Raw genomic sequence first — 14,222 nt, forward strand, 5'->3', positions numbered from 1 at the left:
CCTTCCTTCCTTCCTTCCTTCCTTCCTTCCTTCCTTCCTTCCTTCCTTCCATTCTTTCTCCCTTCCTTCCTACCTCCCTTCCTTTCTTACTTTCCAAATTACTATTATTACCCCCACTCTGTCTCTGTCTCCCCCCTTTTCTCTCTCTCCCCCTCTCTAACTCTGTGTGTCTCTCTCTACCTCCTCTTCTCCATTTCCTCCCTTCCACCCGCCCTTCCTTCCTATCTAGGGCCCGTCGTCTATCGCCACGACGGGCTTCGCTTACTAGTTCTCTATATTTGAGAAGGTCTTTTTCGTTGGTGAGTGAGAGAAAGTTTGAGCCATTATTCTTGTTGTTCTTTCACCACTCACCATTCTCCTGGGAGATCTCTCTGTTAGGCTTACCTCTCCATTTGATGTAGTAGGAACAGCTTTTAATATTCCCAATCCTTTCCCCATTTTTATAAAATGACGAATGAGGTAATCGTGAGGATCTTGACGATTTGGTAAGGACTCTACTAGAAGTAACTGTTCCCGAGCCACAACCAGTAGGTGTTCTGTCACCAGTGTTTCGTAATAGTGGGCAAACAGCCTCATCAACAAAAACTCTACTGACTGGCACAGCACAGGTCTGTGGTGTCCCCATCAGGACCTGCCCCACTGCATTCTGGACGAGTTGGAGTTTCTGGATCAGTCTCAAGGGCAGGCTAGCGTAAAGCAAGTTACGGTAATCCAGTCTGGAGGTGACCGTTGCGTGGCGCAGTTGGGAAAACGCCGTCTTGGCAATGTTCATGAACTGGGCCTCCATAGACAAGGAGGTATCTAAGACCACACCCAAACTCTTGATGGCTTCTGTCGGTATTAGAGGTGTGCCATCAAGAGTGGGAAGTTGGGACTCCCCAAAAGCTGGCTCACATGAACCCATCGTATAATCCAAAGTGTTGGAAGAATTGTGGCAGCATAAGAGACTATATGCATTGTTGGGTTCTTTGTCCTAAGATTATCCCCTTCTGGAATGAAGTGCTAGACCAGATCAATTCCTTTAACAATATCGATATTAATCCTACTCCTGAACATCTATTTTTGAACAGTTGGGCTGCGGACTGTGTGAGTCATTCCACCATAGAAAGAATAGCTATACTACTTTTTGCAGCAAAAACTGTCATTGCTACACACTGGAAAACGGCAATGACACCCACACTTTCCCAATGGCACAAAAAGTTGTGGGATTTATATATCACGGCTAAACTCTCGGACAATCTTGCGCATTTTGACAAATGTCCTACCCACACCAATTTTACTTCTGTATGGTTTCCCATTCTTTCCTATTTCTCTATCCTACAGGATTCCCCTCAGGTGATGAATACACTATGGCTATGGTAAAATAGGTCACTTAGATCCAACTGGCTAGTCTGATAATTCTTGTTGCATTCGTAGTTCTCTTCTACTCTGTTTCAGCCCTTAGGCTATTGATGCAAACATTGTTGAACGCAAATTAAGTTCTCTAAGCATATACTGTTACCGGTTTCCTGATATATTGATGTATTCTCAAATGTTGTTTTGATGTTTACCATCAAGTTGTACATTCTTTTTGGAAAATTTTAATAAAAAGATGTATACAAAAAAAAAGGGATCAGAGTGGGAAGTTGGGAACCCAATCTTGAATCACACCCACTTAGCCACAGAACCTCCATCTTGGTTAGATTCATTTTCAGCCGGCTCCTCCTCAACCATCCCACCATGGCCTCTAGCCCCTTGGCCAAATTTTGTGGGGTGGTGTCTGGGCGGCCACCCATCAAAAGATACAGCTGGGTGTCATCAGTGTACTGCTGACACCCCAGCCCGAAACTCTTTGCCAGGTGGGTGAGGGGGTGCATATAGATGTTAAACAACATCAGGGAGTGGATTGTCCCTTGAGGAACCCCACATGTTAAGGAGAACCTTGTTGATACCTACCCCCCTAGCACTACCCTCTATCCCCGACCCTGGAGAAATGAGGTAAGCTACTGTAAGACTACCCCATGAGGTGAGGTGGTGGGTCACCAGTTTGTGGTCAACCAGTTTGTGGTGAGGGGGTGCATACAGATGTTAAACAACATCAGGGAGAGGATTGCCCCCTGAGGAACCCCACATGTTAAGGAGAACCTTGTTGATACCTACCCCCCTAGCACTACCCTCTATCCCCGACCCTGGAGAAATGAGGTAAGCTACTGTAAGACTACCCCATGAGGTGAGGTGGTGGGTCAACAGTTTGTGGTCAACCATGCTGAACGCTGCTGTAAGAGCTAACAATAACAGCAGCACCCACCCGCCTCGATCCAGTTGCCTACAGAGATTGCCTGGGACGGTGAACATTGCTGTCTCCATCGCATGGCCAGGGTGGAAACTGTAGTGTATCCAGCCCTGGCAGGGCCAGGCATGTCCGGACTTGTCCAGGGACAAACCTCAAGCTTCACGCCTAAAGACAATGGGCCAGGAGGATCCTAGCCCGCCCTATCAGAGGGCTAGGTCCCAGACCGTGAGGCCAATAGGTCTCTCGGTCACTGTAAATAGCCTATCGGGAAGTGGGGTGTGTGTGTTGTGGTGGTGGGTTCTGAGGGAATATAAGCCGGCCTGCGAGCCGGCCAAAGCGTCTTGTTCCTGACTAAATAAAGTATGCTTTGCTGAATCACTCTCCGTCTGCATACTTTTCAGAAACCAAACTGGAACAGGTCAAGTACTGATGTGTCATCCAGGAAGCCCTGAAGGTGCTCAGCTACTGCTCTCTCAATTACCTCGCCCAGAAACAATATATTTGAAATTGGGCGGTAATTGGAGGGATCTAAAGAATCCAACGATGGCTTTTTCAAGAGCAGTATTACCACAGCCTCTTTCAGACCCTCCAGTTAAAACCCAAGATCTAGGGATATATTAATAATATCTACCAGAGGTCCCTGTATTCCCTCACAATGGGCTTTCACCAGCCATGAGGGACACGAATCTAAGAGGCATGTGGAAGGCTTGTCAGCAACCAGGATTCTGTCAGCATCAGCCAACGAGAGCCGGCTGAAGTTGTCAAATACTGAATCCAAAGATGGCCGAGGGGCCTCTAGCTCATGTATTGTATCAACCTTGCCTGGAAGGTTGTGGTAGATAGACAGGACCTGATCAACAAAAAAAGCTTCAGTATTGCTCACAGCTAACAGTTGAATTACTAATTTTTTTTGTTCTCTTAGTAAGAGAGGTTAAGGATCTAATCACCCTAAACAGTTGAGACGGGCGAGAGCTAGAGGATGAGATGGAGGTTGAGTAGAATTCTCTTTTCACAGCCTTCACTGCCACCTCACAGGGTTTCATAAATGTCCCATAAGATGCTCCTATAAGAGGCAGGGCCTTGGAGGAAGCCTTTAACTTTAAATGTATTATCCAAGCCCCCCCCCCCGCCCCCACGTCAGCTGGCTTGGCTTGGAGAAGGGATTTAAAGAGACAGATGCCTTCTCTGTGGCAAGCCAGCTGGCTTGTGTGGCGGGGGCTCAGAGGACACGTTTGACTTTAGATGGGGAGGGAGGGGAAAAAGGGAGAGAAAGAAAGGTAGAAAGAAAGACAGTGGAAAGAAAGCAACTAGATGGGGGGAAGGAGGGAGGGAAGGAAGAGTGGAAGGAAAGCATCTTTAACTTTAAATGTGTCCTCCAAGCCCCCTCGCCAGCTGGCTTGGCTTGCTGAAGGGATTTAAAGAGACAAATACCTTCTCCAAGCCAGCTGGTGTGTGTATATGTGTGTGTGTGGGGGGGTGCTTTGAGAACACATTTAAAGTTAATTGCTTTCTTTCTCTGCTCCCCTCCCACCTCAAGCCTACCTAGGGAGGGAAACACTAGCTGGGGAAGGGAAGACTGATTCGGAAGGCAAGCCTCTCCATTGCTTCCCCAGCCACTCTGCTGGGAGGCTCACACTATGTGTGAAAGAGCCTCATGTTGCTCCCGTGCCGCTGTTTGGCCACCCATGATGTGTGTGTGTGTGTGTGTGTGTGTGTGTGCGTGTGATATATTTATATATTTTTTTCCTGGTGGGTGAACAAACAGAGCTTGATGACAGGAGTACCTGGGGAGTGTCCTCGATCAAATTACCTTTCATACTGAAGCTGCAGTGAGTCAGATGCAAGGGAAAGCAATAGAGGCCGCCACCTACTTCTGCAAGGTGTTTCATAAGCAAACAAAGAAGGTTAACATTTTCTAATCTAAGGGCCAATCAGTTTGGGAGTGGTGTATTCTTCACCAGTGTGTGACGCAAGTCATTTGGATGTGGAGGATTACACTGTCAATCAACATTCTTCAAGAGAATTATACTTAATGCTGTAAATTACTCCTTTTCACTTTGGAGGAAGCTTTGAGCTCACTGAGAGAGACTTTTTGCAGCGTTCATTGAATAAATTTGGATAACTATTTTCGTATTTGGCAACCTCGTGCTTGGAAATATCTGTTGAACTCCCTGAGGAAGACACTGAAACAGGAGGATATCTGGACTTATTCTGAGCACTTATTCAAAATAGACTTAAAGGAGTCCTCCCTCTTAAAACTTTTGTATAATTAAGGAGGACTGATATTAATAAAGGGGTTGTGCAATATCTTTTGTGATATATTAAGAGACGATACTTGGACATTTTGATATATGATCCTTTTTATGTATTAAGGCTTATATGATAAATAATATATGGTGAATAAATCGTAAAAATATAAAACATATATTAAAATTATTTGAGATATTTTATAATAATCTGTAGCATGGTAGTTGCTCATTTTTGGTAAATTATTGCCCAGCATAAGAAGAAAAGCCCTGCTGGACCAGACCGATAGGACATAAAGTCCAGCATCGGGTCTCACATGATGGCCAACCAGTTCCTCTGGAGGTCCAAAACCAGCAAAGAGAGGCTGAGGCCTTCCCCTGATCTTGCCTCCCTCTCTGTCCCTTATTGGCTCTTTTATACAAGAACATACAAAGAGCCCTGCTGGATCAGACCAGTGGTTCGTCAACTCCAGCATCCTGTCTCATACAGGGGCAAACCAGTTCCTCCGGAGGGTGAACAACAGGGCACAGAGGCCGAGGCCTTCATAAGACCATAAGAAGAGTCCTGCTGGATCAGACCAGTGGTCCATCTAGTCCAGCATCCTGTCTCACACAGTGGCCAACCAGTTCCTCTGGAAGGCCAACAACAGGGCACAGAGGCCGAGGCCTTCATAAGACCATAAGAAGAGTCCTGCTGGATCAGACCAGTGGTCCATCTAGTCCAGCATCCTGTCTCACACAGTGGCCAACCAGTTCCTCTGGAAGGCCAACAACAGGGCACAGAGGCCGAGGCCTTCACAAGAACATCAGAAATCCCTGCTGGGTCAGACCAGTGGTCCATCTAGTCCAGCATTCCGTCTCCCTCTTCTGCAGACTGAAAGGACAACTACCCCTGAAAACCTTGGCTTGGTTCCTGGCCTGCAGTCCAACACAACTATTAATCACTGAGCATATGTGACTAGGCTTGCCAAGTCCCCCCGGAGGGTGGGGAAACCCCCACCCAAGAGGCCTGTTACCCGCCGCCGGCGGATTAGGCCCCGGGGGAACCCCACCCCCAAAGCACACGACATGCATAACGTCAGCACATCACCCGGAAGTGACACAATCACGTCGGGCACATTGGGGACGGGGCCACAATCATCCGAGGGAAAACTCTATGGTTTTCCCTCGGATGATTGTGGCCACGCCCCCAACGTGCCCGACGTGATTGCGTCACTTCCGGGTGACGTGATTGTGGCACACATGCACTTTGCGTGCGAGCATGGACTCCTGGAACAAGACTGGACTCCCCCGCTCTTCAACAGGCGAGGACTTGGCAACCCTATACGTGACACACTAAATCTAATTAGGGCCCGGATACACGATACGCCCCAAACGTGCCGGGTCACGGGTGTGCTACCCAACTCTCAATCGGGCATACGTTGGGGAAACTCACCGTAAACAACGCTTGTTTGCTGAGCAACGAAAAGGAGCACTGGGAGTGGGGAGAAGGAGATTCTGGTTACCCTCCCAGCCCACTTTTGCTAGAGGAAACAGCAGCTGGATGTGCCCATTTCAACCCTTCTCTTTGGCTTCACATACCCAACATGTGCTGGATCACGAGTGTATCACCTGACTCACGGTCCAAATGTCCATTGAGGGAACTCACTTTACAGAGCCCTCATTTGCTTGGTGCTCGCAGGCAGTGTTCCCTCTAAGTTGAGTGAGTGTGAGTCAGCTCACAGTTTTTTAGCCTCCGGCTCACACATTTTTGTCTCAGCTCAGGAAGGGAGGGGGCTCCTGGGCAAGCTAATTCATGCAGCAGCCACATCGCTCGCTCACAACTTTAATGCCAGTCGCTCACAAAGTAGGATTTTTGCTCACAAGACCCCACAACTTTGAGGGAGCGTTGCTCGAGGGAGCTCTGCAAGGGGAGGGCAGGAGGGAAGCACTTCCAGTTTTATTCTCACTTTTGCCAGTGGAAACAGCCACAGGGGCACTTTCCACTCCTTTTCTATGGCTCCGTGTGGAGCAAAACTGGGGCGAGATGGAAAGCAGAAGCCCCTTCTCCCCCCTTGCAAGCAATACTCCCTCTAAGCTGTGGAATCTTGTGAGCAAAAATTCTACTTTGTGAGCTCCTGGCATTAAAGCTGTGAGCGAGCGATTTGGGCACTGCATAGATTAGTTTGCTCCAGAGCCATCCCTTCCTGAGCTAAGAGAAAAATGTGTGAGCCGGAGGCTAAAAAACTGTGAGCTAGCTCACACTAACTCAGTTTAGAGGGAACCCTGCTTGCAAGCCAATGAGGGCCACTGAAGCTGAGTTCTCCCGGTGGGTGTCTGACTGCGATTTGGGTAGCACGCCCATGACCTGGCACGTGTCAGGTACGTCATGCATTCTGGCCCTCAGTTGAAGGAGTTTCAGCACTTGGTGGACTCCCACAATTACAGGTATGTATACTGCAAGTATGCAAGTATGTGGTGGCTCAAGTGGTTAAGACACTGAACTGCAGGCTGTGGAAGGTCAGTAGTTCAGCAGTTCGAGACCCAAGTGTGCCGCAAGACGGAGTGAGCTCCCGTCTCTAGTTCCAGCTCCTGCCAACCTAGCAGTTCGAAAGCAAGAAATTGCAAGTAGATAAATAGGTACCGCTTCGGTGGGAAGGGAACAGCGTTCCATGCGCCTTGGTGTTTAGTCATGCCGGCCACATGACCACGGAAACGTCTTCGGACAGCGCTGGCTCTTCAGCTTTGAAACGGAAATGAGCACCGCAACCCTAGAGTCGGATTCGACTGGCTTTTGAGCAAGGGAACCTTTACCTTTTATACTGCAAGTAACACACATTGAGACAGAAGAATTCATTGTCCATGTACTTGCGCTCCAGTTAGTAACAAGGACATGACAAGCTCACACTGCGCTGTACCAACACACAGAGAGGCAGGTTTAAACTTATCCTACGGCCCAATCGGCATCTAGTATTTGCTTGGTTGTTGTACCAAACCCACACTGGAACAGAAAAAGATGCGGCTCAAAACCACATTCAAATACCCCAGAACAATGCTGTACTGACTGCGGAGTCACCCCTGAATGGCCATAAAACAGCCATAAATCTATGCAGACGGCCACCATAAAACCAGAGATCAAACGAAGTGAAAGCAGCATGCAGTCTGGACGGTGCTATAAAATCCGACAATCAATCAAAGTGAAAGTGGCATGCAATGTAGATGGGAATTTCTGTTCCAGTGTGGGTTTTGGTAAGACAGCGGAGTAAATACTAGATGCAGTTTCGGCCTACTACACTATATAGGCTGACTGTATCAGAAAGCACCAAATCTGCACTTGCTTCCTCTCATAGGAAAGAGGATCAGGTCAGGCAAGTCCCACAATCAGGAAAGCTCTCTGGAAACACCTGCGTCATCAGTGTTATTGTGAAAACACTCTGGGAGGCAGCTCAGTCCTTTCTGCTGCAAGATCCAATTGATGACCAGCTGAATCACTCCTAATCCCTTTCGACTCTTCCTGTCTCCTTGGAGGCCGAATCCTTTTTGATCTTTCAAAAACCAGACGGTAAGGCATGGGGCGGGGGGGGGGGGGGTAAGAAAAGACTCATGCATTGCCATTGCCATTGGGTTTTGTTACCTTGATTCAGGGGTTGGCGACCTTTTACAATTAAAGAAGTAAAGGTAAAGGTTCCCTTGCTCGAAAGCCAGTCGAATCCGTTTCCAAGTCGCAGAGCCAGCGCTGTCCGAAGACGTTTCTGTGGTCATGTGGCCGGCATGACTAAACACCAAGGCGCACGGAACGCTGTTACCTTCCCACCGAAGTGGTACCTATTTATCTACTTGCAATTTCTTGCTTTCGAACTGCTAGGTTGGCAGGAGCTGGAACTAGAGACAGGAGCTCACTCCGTCATGCGGCACACTCGGGTATCGAACTGCTGAACTACTGACCTTCCACAGCCTGCAGTTCAGCATCTTAACCACTTGCGCCACCGCATCACTAACATCACTAAAAACCCCATGTTTATTAATAACCAACAAAGTTTCTGCAACCCAAAATATTAGTTGATGGGAGTCCTTTATTAGGATGTGGCACATACGAGATCTCAAAATACCTAATAACTAACCACAGGACCACCCTGTGTGATTATTTTTGCTCTCTAGCATATATCTGTGCATGGTCCACACTTGGATTGCTTTGTCGTTTCTCTGTTTTGGATCCCTAAAAATCTTTCCCTCCCATTTCCTTCACATCCCGCCCTGAACAAGCCAAGATCACCTTGCACTCTATTTTTTTCTGGTTAAAGATAAATCTAAATCCATGTGGCCTTGTGCCTTTAATCCTGACTGACGGTTACCAATCTGAATGGCTGACCTATACTATTCGGAAAATTACGCTACTAGGGTTTCCCCCCCAAGAGCTTTTGGAAAGGGGTGGCGATCAAGCTAAGCTAGTGGTCAGGCAGAGGATTAAAGACATCGAACGCCAACTGGATGTACAGGCGACCCCTGCCTTTTTAGCGCCATACAGTAGTAAATATATTGTTGCTCAAGCTCCATACTTATCTGTTTTGGAGTCAAATAAACTTAGGAGGGCGTATACTCTGGCTAGATGCTCTGCCTTACCTTCTGCAGTTCTTGAGGGCAAATTCAAGAAAACTCCCCGAAATGAGAGGCTATGTATGTGTGCGTCTGGGGAGATCAAATCTCAGGAACATGTGTTCCTGAGATTCCCATTATATAACGAAGTTCTCCCCAAATTATTGGCCCTCTCTTGGTTGGCTCCTCAGATCAGGGCAAGATAGAGAAATTGCTTTCAAATTCTGACCATATAGCGCTACATCGGATAGCGAAATTTTGTTTTTTGGTTGTAAGAGCTCATCAGCGTCCAGGCAGCCACTTTGGTTAGGGCTGTTTGTTTTTAATCTAATCGATCTTTTTATTCTTGTTATTTTATCTTTCTTAAGACTAAATTCTGTCCATTATTACACTGTATTTTGGTTTTAGAGTTTAAATTGCTTGTACGATTTTATTTCTATTTAACTTTGTTTTATATTAATAGATTCACCATCTGGACACTTTTGACATTGTAATCTATTTATATGATAAATATTTGCAGGTATGGTTTTATATTGCTGGCTATGTGCTGTAATAATAAATTCATTCATAATAAATTCATTCATTCATTCATACCGCCCTGAGCCTGCCTCGCAGGGAGGGCGGGATATAAATCGAACAAATACATCTAAATAAATAAATCAATACTGATGATTCTAGCATACCACAGTTCCCTCCAACGTACCTTAACTTAAAGGTTTTGTTTTCTTTTTAAAAGTGCCATAGGTTGCTTTGTACTGAGCAACATTTGTTCCCAGAGCCATAGATTGCAGGGCACTGTTGGCTCACTGTCTTTTTTTTTTTTGCCTATTAATTATTTAGAAAAAAAGTACCTCAGCGAGCATGTCAGGATGAACTTGGAATCCAGCCTTTATAAACTTTGCAGCTGTTATATATAGAGGAGGCCCGGGAGGGTACTTCTTGTTCGTTCGGAGCAGTTTCAGAAGGTGTAGAATCAGGAGACACACCAGCACAGCTACCAATATTGCCCGTATCCACATAATTCTCCTTCTTGGTCTTGGTATCCTTCTGAGGACTCCGGGGAGTTGAATGCTGTTTGACTGATGGCCCGCTTTTTTTTTCTCAAGAGGTGTTGCTGCTTCTCTCTTTCAGACATCCTTTTATACTCTCCACTTATTAAGGACACATACGAGGCAAGCCTTCTGACAGCATACCCAAGCACTATAGGAATGTGGTCCTCCAGGCACAAATTACGCCATCATACCCACAGTATTAACATGATTAATGCCAACCTGTAGTACAGAAGCAGCAGAAGAAACTGCCTTGATTGCGTTGTTAGAAGATCTAGGGGACAGGTTTTTAATTTTTTAATTTGTTAAAATTACTTTATATCTCACCTTTCTCCCCAATGGAGACCCAAAGAGGATTACATCGTCCCCCCCCCCATTTTTTATTCTTACAATAACCCAATGATTTCCGTCCAATTCCAAGGCAAACCATTCAGCATCACAGTAATCCAAGTCTATGTACCAACCACTGATGCAGAAGAGGCTGAAGTGGACCAGTTCTATGAAGACCTACAACACCTCCTAGAACTAACACCAAAAAATGATGTCCTCATCATCATAGGGGACTGGAATGCTAAAGTAGGAAGTCAAAAGGTAACAGGAATAACAAACAAGTTTCGCCTTGGAAAGCAAAATGAAGCAGGGCAAAGGTTAACAGAGTTTTGTCAAGAGAACACACTGGTCATAGCGAACACCCTTTTCCAACAACCTAAGAGGCGACTCTACACATAGACATCACCAGATGGGCAACACCGAAATCAGATTGACTATATAATTTGCAGTCAAAGATGGAGAAGCTCTATCCAGTCAGTAAAAACAAGACCTGGAGCTGTAGGCTCAGATCATGAGCTACTCATTGCAAAATTCAGACTTAAACTGAAGAATATTGGGAAAACCACTAGGCCATTCAGGTTTGACCTAGATCGCATCCTTGATGAATATACAGTAGAGGTGAAGAATAGATTCAAGGGTTTAGATTTGATAGATAGAGTGCCTGAAGAACTATGGACGGAGGTTCGTGACATCGTACAGGAGGCAGCAATCACCACCATACCAAAGAAAAAGAAATGCAAGAAAGCAAAATGGCTTTCTGATGAGGCTTTACAAATAGCAGAGGAAAGAAGGAAAGCGAAAGGCAAAGGCGAAAAGGAAAGATTTACCCAACTGAACGCAGATTTCCAGAGAACAGCAAGGAGAGATAAGGAGGCCTTCCTGAATGAACAGTGCAAAGTAATAGAAGAAAACAATAGAATGGGAAGGACTAGAGATCTCTTCAAGAAAATTGGAGAAATCAAGGGAGCGTTCCATGCAAAGCTGGCCATGATAAAGGACAAAAACGGTAGGGACCTAACAGAAGCAGAAGAGATTAGGAAAAGATGGCAAGAATACACAGAAGAACTATACAAGAAAGACCTCAATGTCCTTGACAAACACGACGGTATAATCACTGACCTTGAGCCAGACATCCTGGAATGTGAAGTTAAATGGGCCTTAGAAAGCATTACTAACAACAAAGCTAGTGGAGGTGATGGTATTCCAGCTGAGCTATTCAAAGTCTTAGAAGAGGATGCTGTTAAAGTTCTGCACTCCATTTGCCAGCAAATTTGGAAAACGCAACAGTGGCCACAGGATTGGAAAAGATCAGTATACATTCCAATCCCAAAGAAGGGCAATGCCAAGGAATGTTCAAACTATCGCACAATTGCACTCATATCACACGCTAGCAAGGTCATGCTCAAGATCCTACAAGCTAGGCTTCAACAGTACGTGGATAGAGAACTACCAGAAGTACAAGCTGGGTTTCGAAGAGGTAGAGGAACTAGAGATCAAATTGCCAACATTCGCTGGATTATGGAGAAAGCAAGAGAGTACCAGAAAAATATCTACTTCTCTAAGATCATGGCATTCGGCCCCATCACTCTTTGGCAAATAGAAGGGGAAGTAGTGGAAGTAGTGACAGACTTCACGTTCCTGGGATCCCAGATCACCGCAGACTGTGATAGCAGCCATGAAATTAAAAAACGCCTGCTCCTTGGGAGGAAAGTGATGGCGAACCTAAACAGCATGATAAAAAGTAGAGACATCCCCCTGCCAACTAAAGTCCACATGGTCAAAGCAATGGTATTCCCAGTAGTCATGTATGGCTGCGAGAGTTGGACTATAAGGAAGGCCGAGCGCCGAAGAATAGATTCTTTTGAACTATGGTGCTGGAGAAGACTCTTGAGAGTCCCTTGGACTGCAAGAAGAACAAATCAGTCAATCCTCAAAGAAATCAACCCTGACTGTTCCCTGGAAGGCCAGATAATGAAACTGAAGCTCAAATACTTTGGCCACCAAATGAGAAGGGAGCACTCCCTGGAAAAGACCCTGATGCTGGGAAAGCAGTTCGACTGCCACGCTGTTTCTTCAGTGGCTTCCCCCCGGCTTCTGATCGTGCCGGGGAGGAACTGTGCCGTGGCTCAGGGGATCTATGTGATCCCGCTGCTGCGTGTCTCTTTTGGTGCGGGTTTCAAAAGCCGCACTTTGCCCATGCTCCCCCCCCCCCGTGTGGCAGGGGCCTTAGTCATCACTTTCAGCTGGGCCTAAATATTTTGGTGCGGCTTTCAAAAGCCGCACTTTGCCCATCCCCCCCCCCGTGTGGCAGGGGCCTTAGATAACCAACTGTGAGCCCATAACCTTAAATTTCGAGGCCTCCCTGAAAAGGCGGAGGAAAACAAGGAGCTCCTGACTTTTATAGCCTTGTGGCTGGCAACGATACTACAAAAGGAACCTGAAGCTGTGCCTGTATTGGACTATGCCTATAGAGTAGGGCCTCTGAAACAACAGTCACCCCGAGCGTGGCCACGAGATATTGTGGTAAGTTTTGCCAGCCTCAGTGATAAAAACTCAGTAATGGCCCAGGCTAGACAAAAAAGCTTCCTACTATTCAAAGAAGCCAAAATTTTGGTTTTACAGGACCTATCTTCTGAAACATTGCTTAAAAGATGAATGCTAAAACCCATCACTTCTAGTCTGACCAAGGCCAACATCAAATACAAGTGGGTATCCTATTGCAGACTACAAGTGCTATATCAGGATCATGTTTTGAATGCATCTGACCTGGACTCAGGTTTAGTCCTTTTAAAAGCTTTGCATTTGGAGCCTCAAGAGCCTATAAATTGAAAGGCCACACAACAAGTTCACCTGGCAAAGACCGAGAAGATGTCGCAATAGATAAGCTGACTTAGAAGAACAAGCTTAGATTGACTTTACAGATTCAAAACCTGGATGGAAACTCAACAGTAAAAATGGCATGCAATATATGCGGCTGTAGTTTATCTAATCTTCATACAATGTTTATAAGGGGAAAGGGGGAGAAGTGTTTACCTGTTCTAGCCCAGTTAATAACTTTTCCTAAGATTTCTAATAGGTACAATTAATTTTTTGTTTCATGATCCCCGTTAAAATGTTGCGGAAATTTTCCCTGAGGGTAAGGGAACGTAGGATTGGGTTGCTAATTCTACGAATTTTAGTTGTGTTGCATTTTATTTTGGTGAACTTATCTTTCTTATTAAGCAGTTCCAAAGGACTAGAAATTGGACCTTCAAGAAATGCCACGGTGCGTCAGTCTGACTTTACTAAGTTGGATTCGAATGTTATAAAAAAATTGCAGACCATAATGTATGGTAATGTATGTAACTACAATCTGTATAAGAATGTAAAAGGAAGCAGCACTTGCTAAATGGGAGAAAGTTGGAAGTGAAGAGGACAGTGACTTGGAGAGGGAGGCCAAAAAGCCGGAAGAAGAAAGAGCAGGAGAAGGTTCATCTTACAACTTGAGAGACGTGAAAGGAAGGATGCCCAGAAAATGAGGACTGGTTCGTGAAGCACAAGAAGAGACTTTATTAACAATAAACCAAAGGGACACTACTAATGTATTAACACTTTTATTCTCTACAGGATACGATGAAAGACGATCGATCATCTCACGGGAGAAGCCAAAGAAGATTGGATTATTACTAACAAAAGATTAATATACTAATACTAACACCACTTGTTCTTTTCTTACTCCCGCTATATACCCACCCTCTTTCTTAAATTAAAAGT

General features: G+C 45.7%; 1 protein-coding gene across 1 annotated transcript in view; it reads right to left on the bottom strand.

Moving 5' to 3' along the window:
• LOC107124067 (cytochrome P450 2C14-like) overlaps window positions 1-10,182 on the bottom strand; it is a 39,745-nt gene extending 29,563 nt beyond the window's left edge. The window contains exon 1 of the mRNA XM_015427454.1: window positions 9,942-10,182. Coding sequence (XP_015282940.1) covers window positions 9,942-10,109 — 168 coding nt within the window. The 5' untranslated portion in view covers window positions 10,110-10,182. The remainder of the gene's footprint in view (window positions 1-9,941) is intronic.
• Window positions 10,183-14,222: the final 4,040 nt, after the last annotated feature.

The sequence above is a fragment of the Gekko japonicus genome, unplaced genomic scaffold, assembly GCF_001447785.1.
Source record: "Gekko japonicus isolate JY-2015 unplaced genomic scaffold, Gekko_japonicus_V1.1 scaffold3059, whole genome shotgun sequence".
NCBI lineage: Eukaryota > Metazoa > Chordata > Lepidosauria > Squamata > Gekkonidae > Gekko > Gekko japonicus.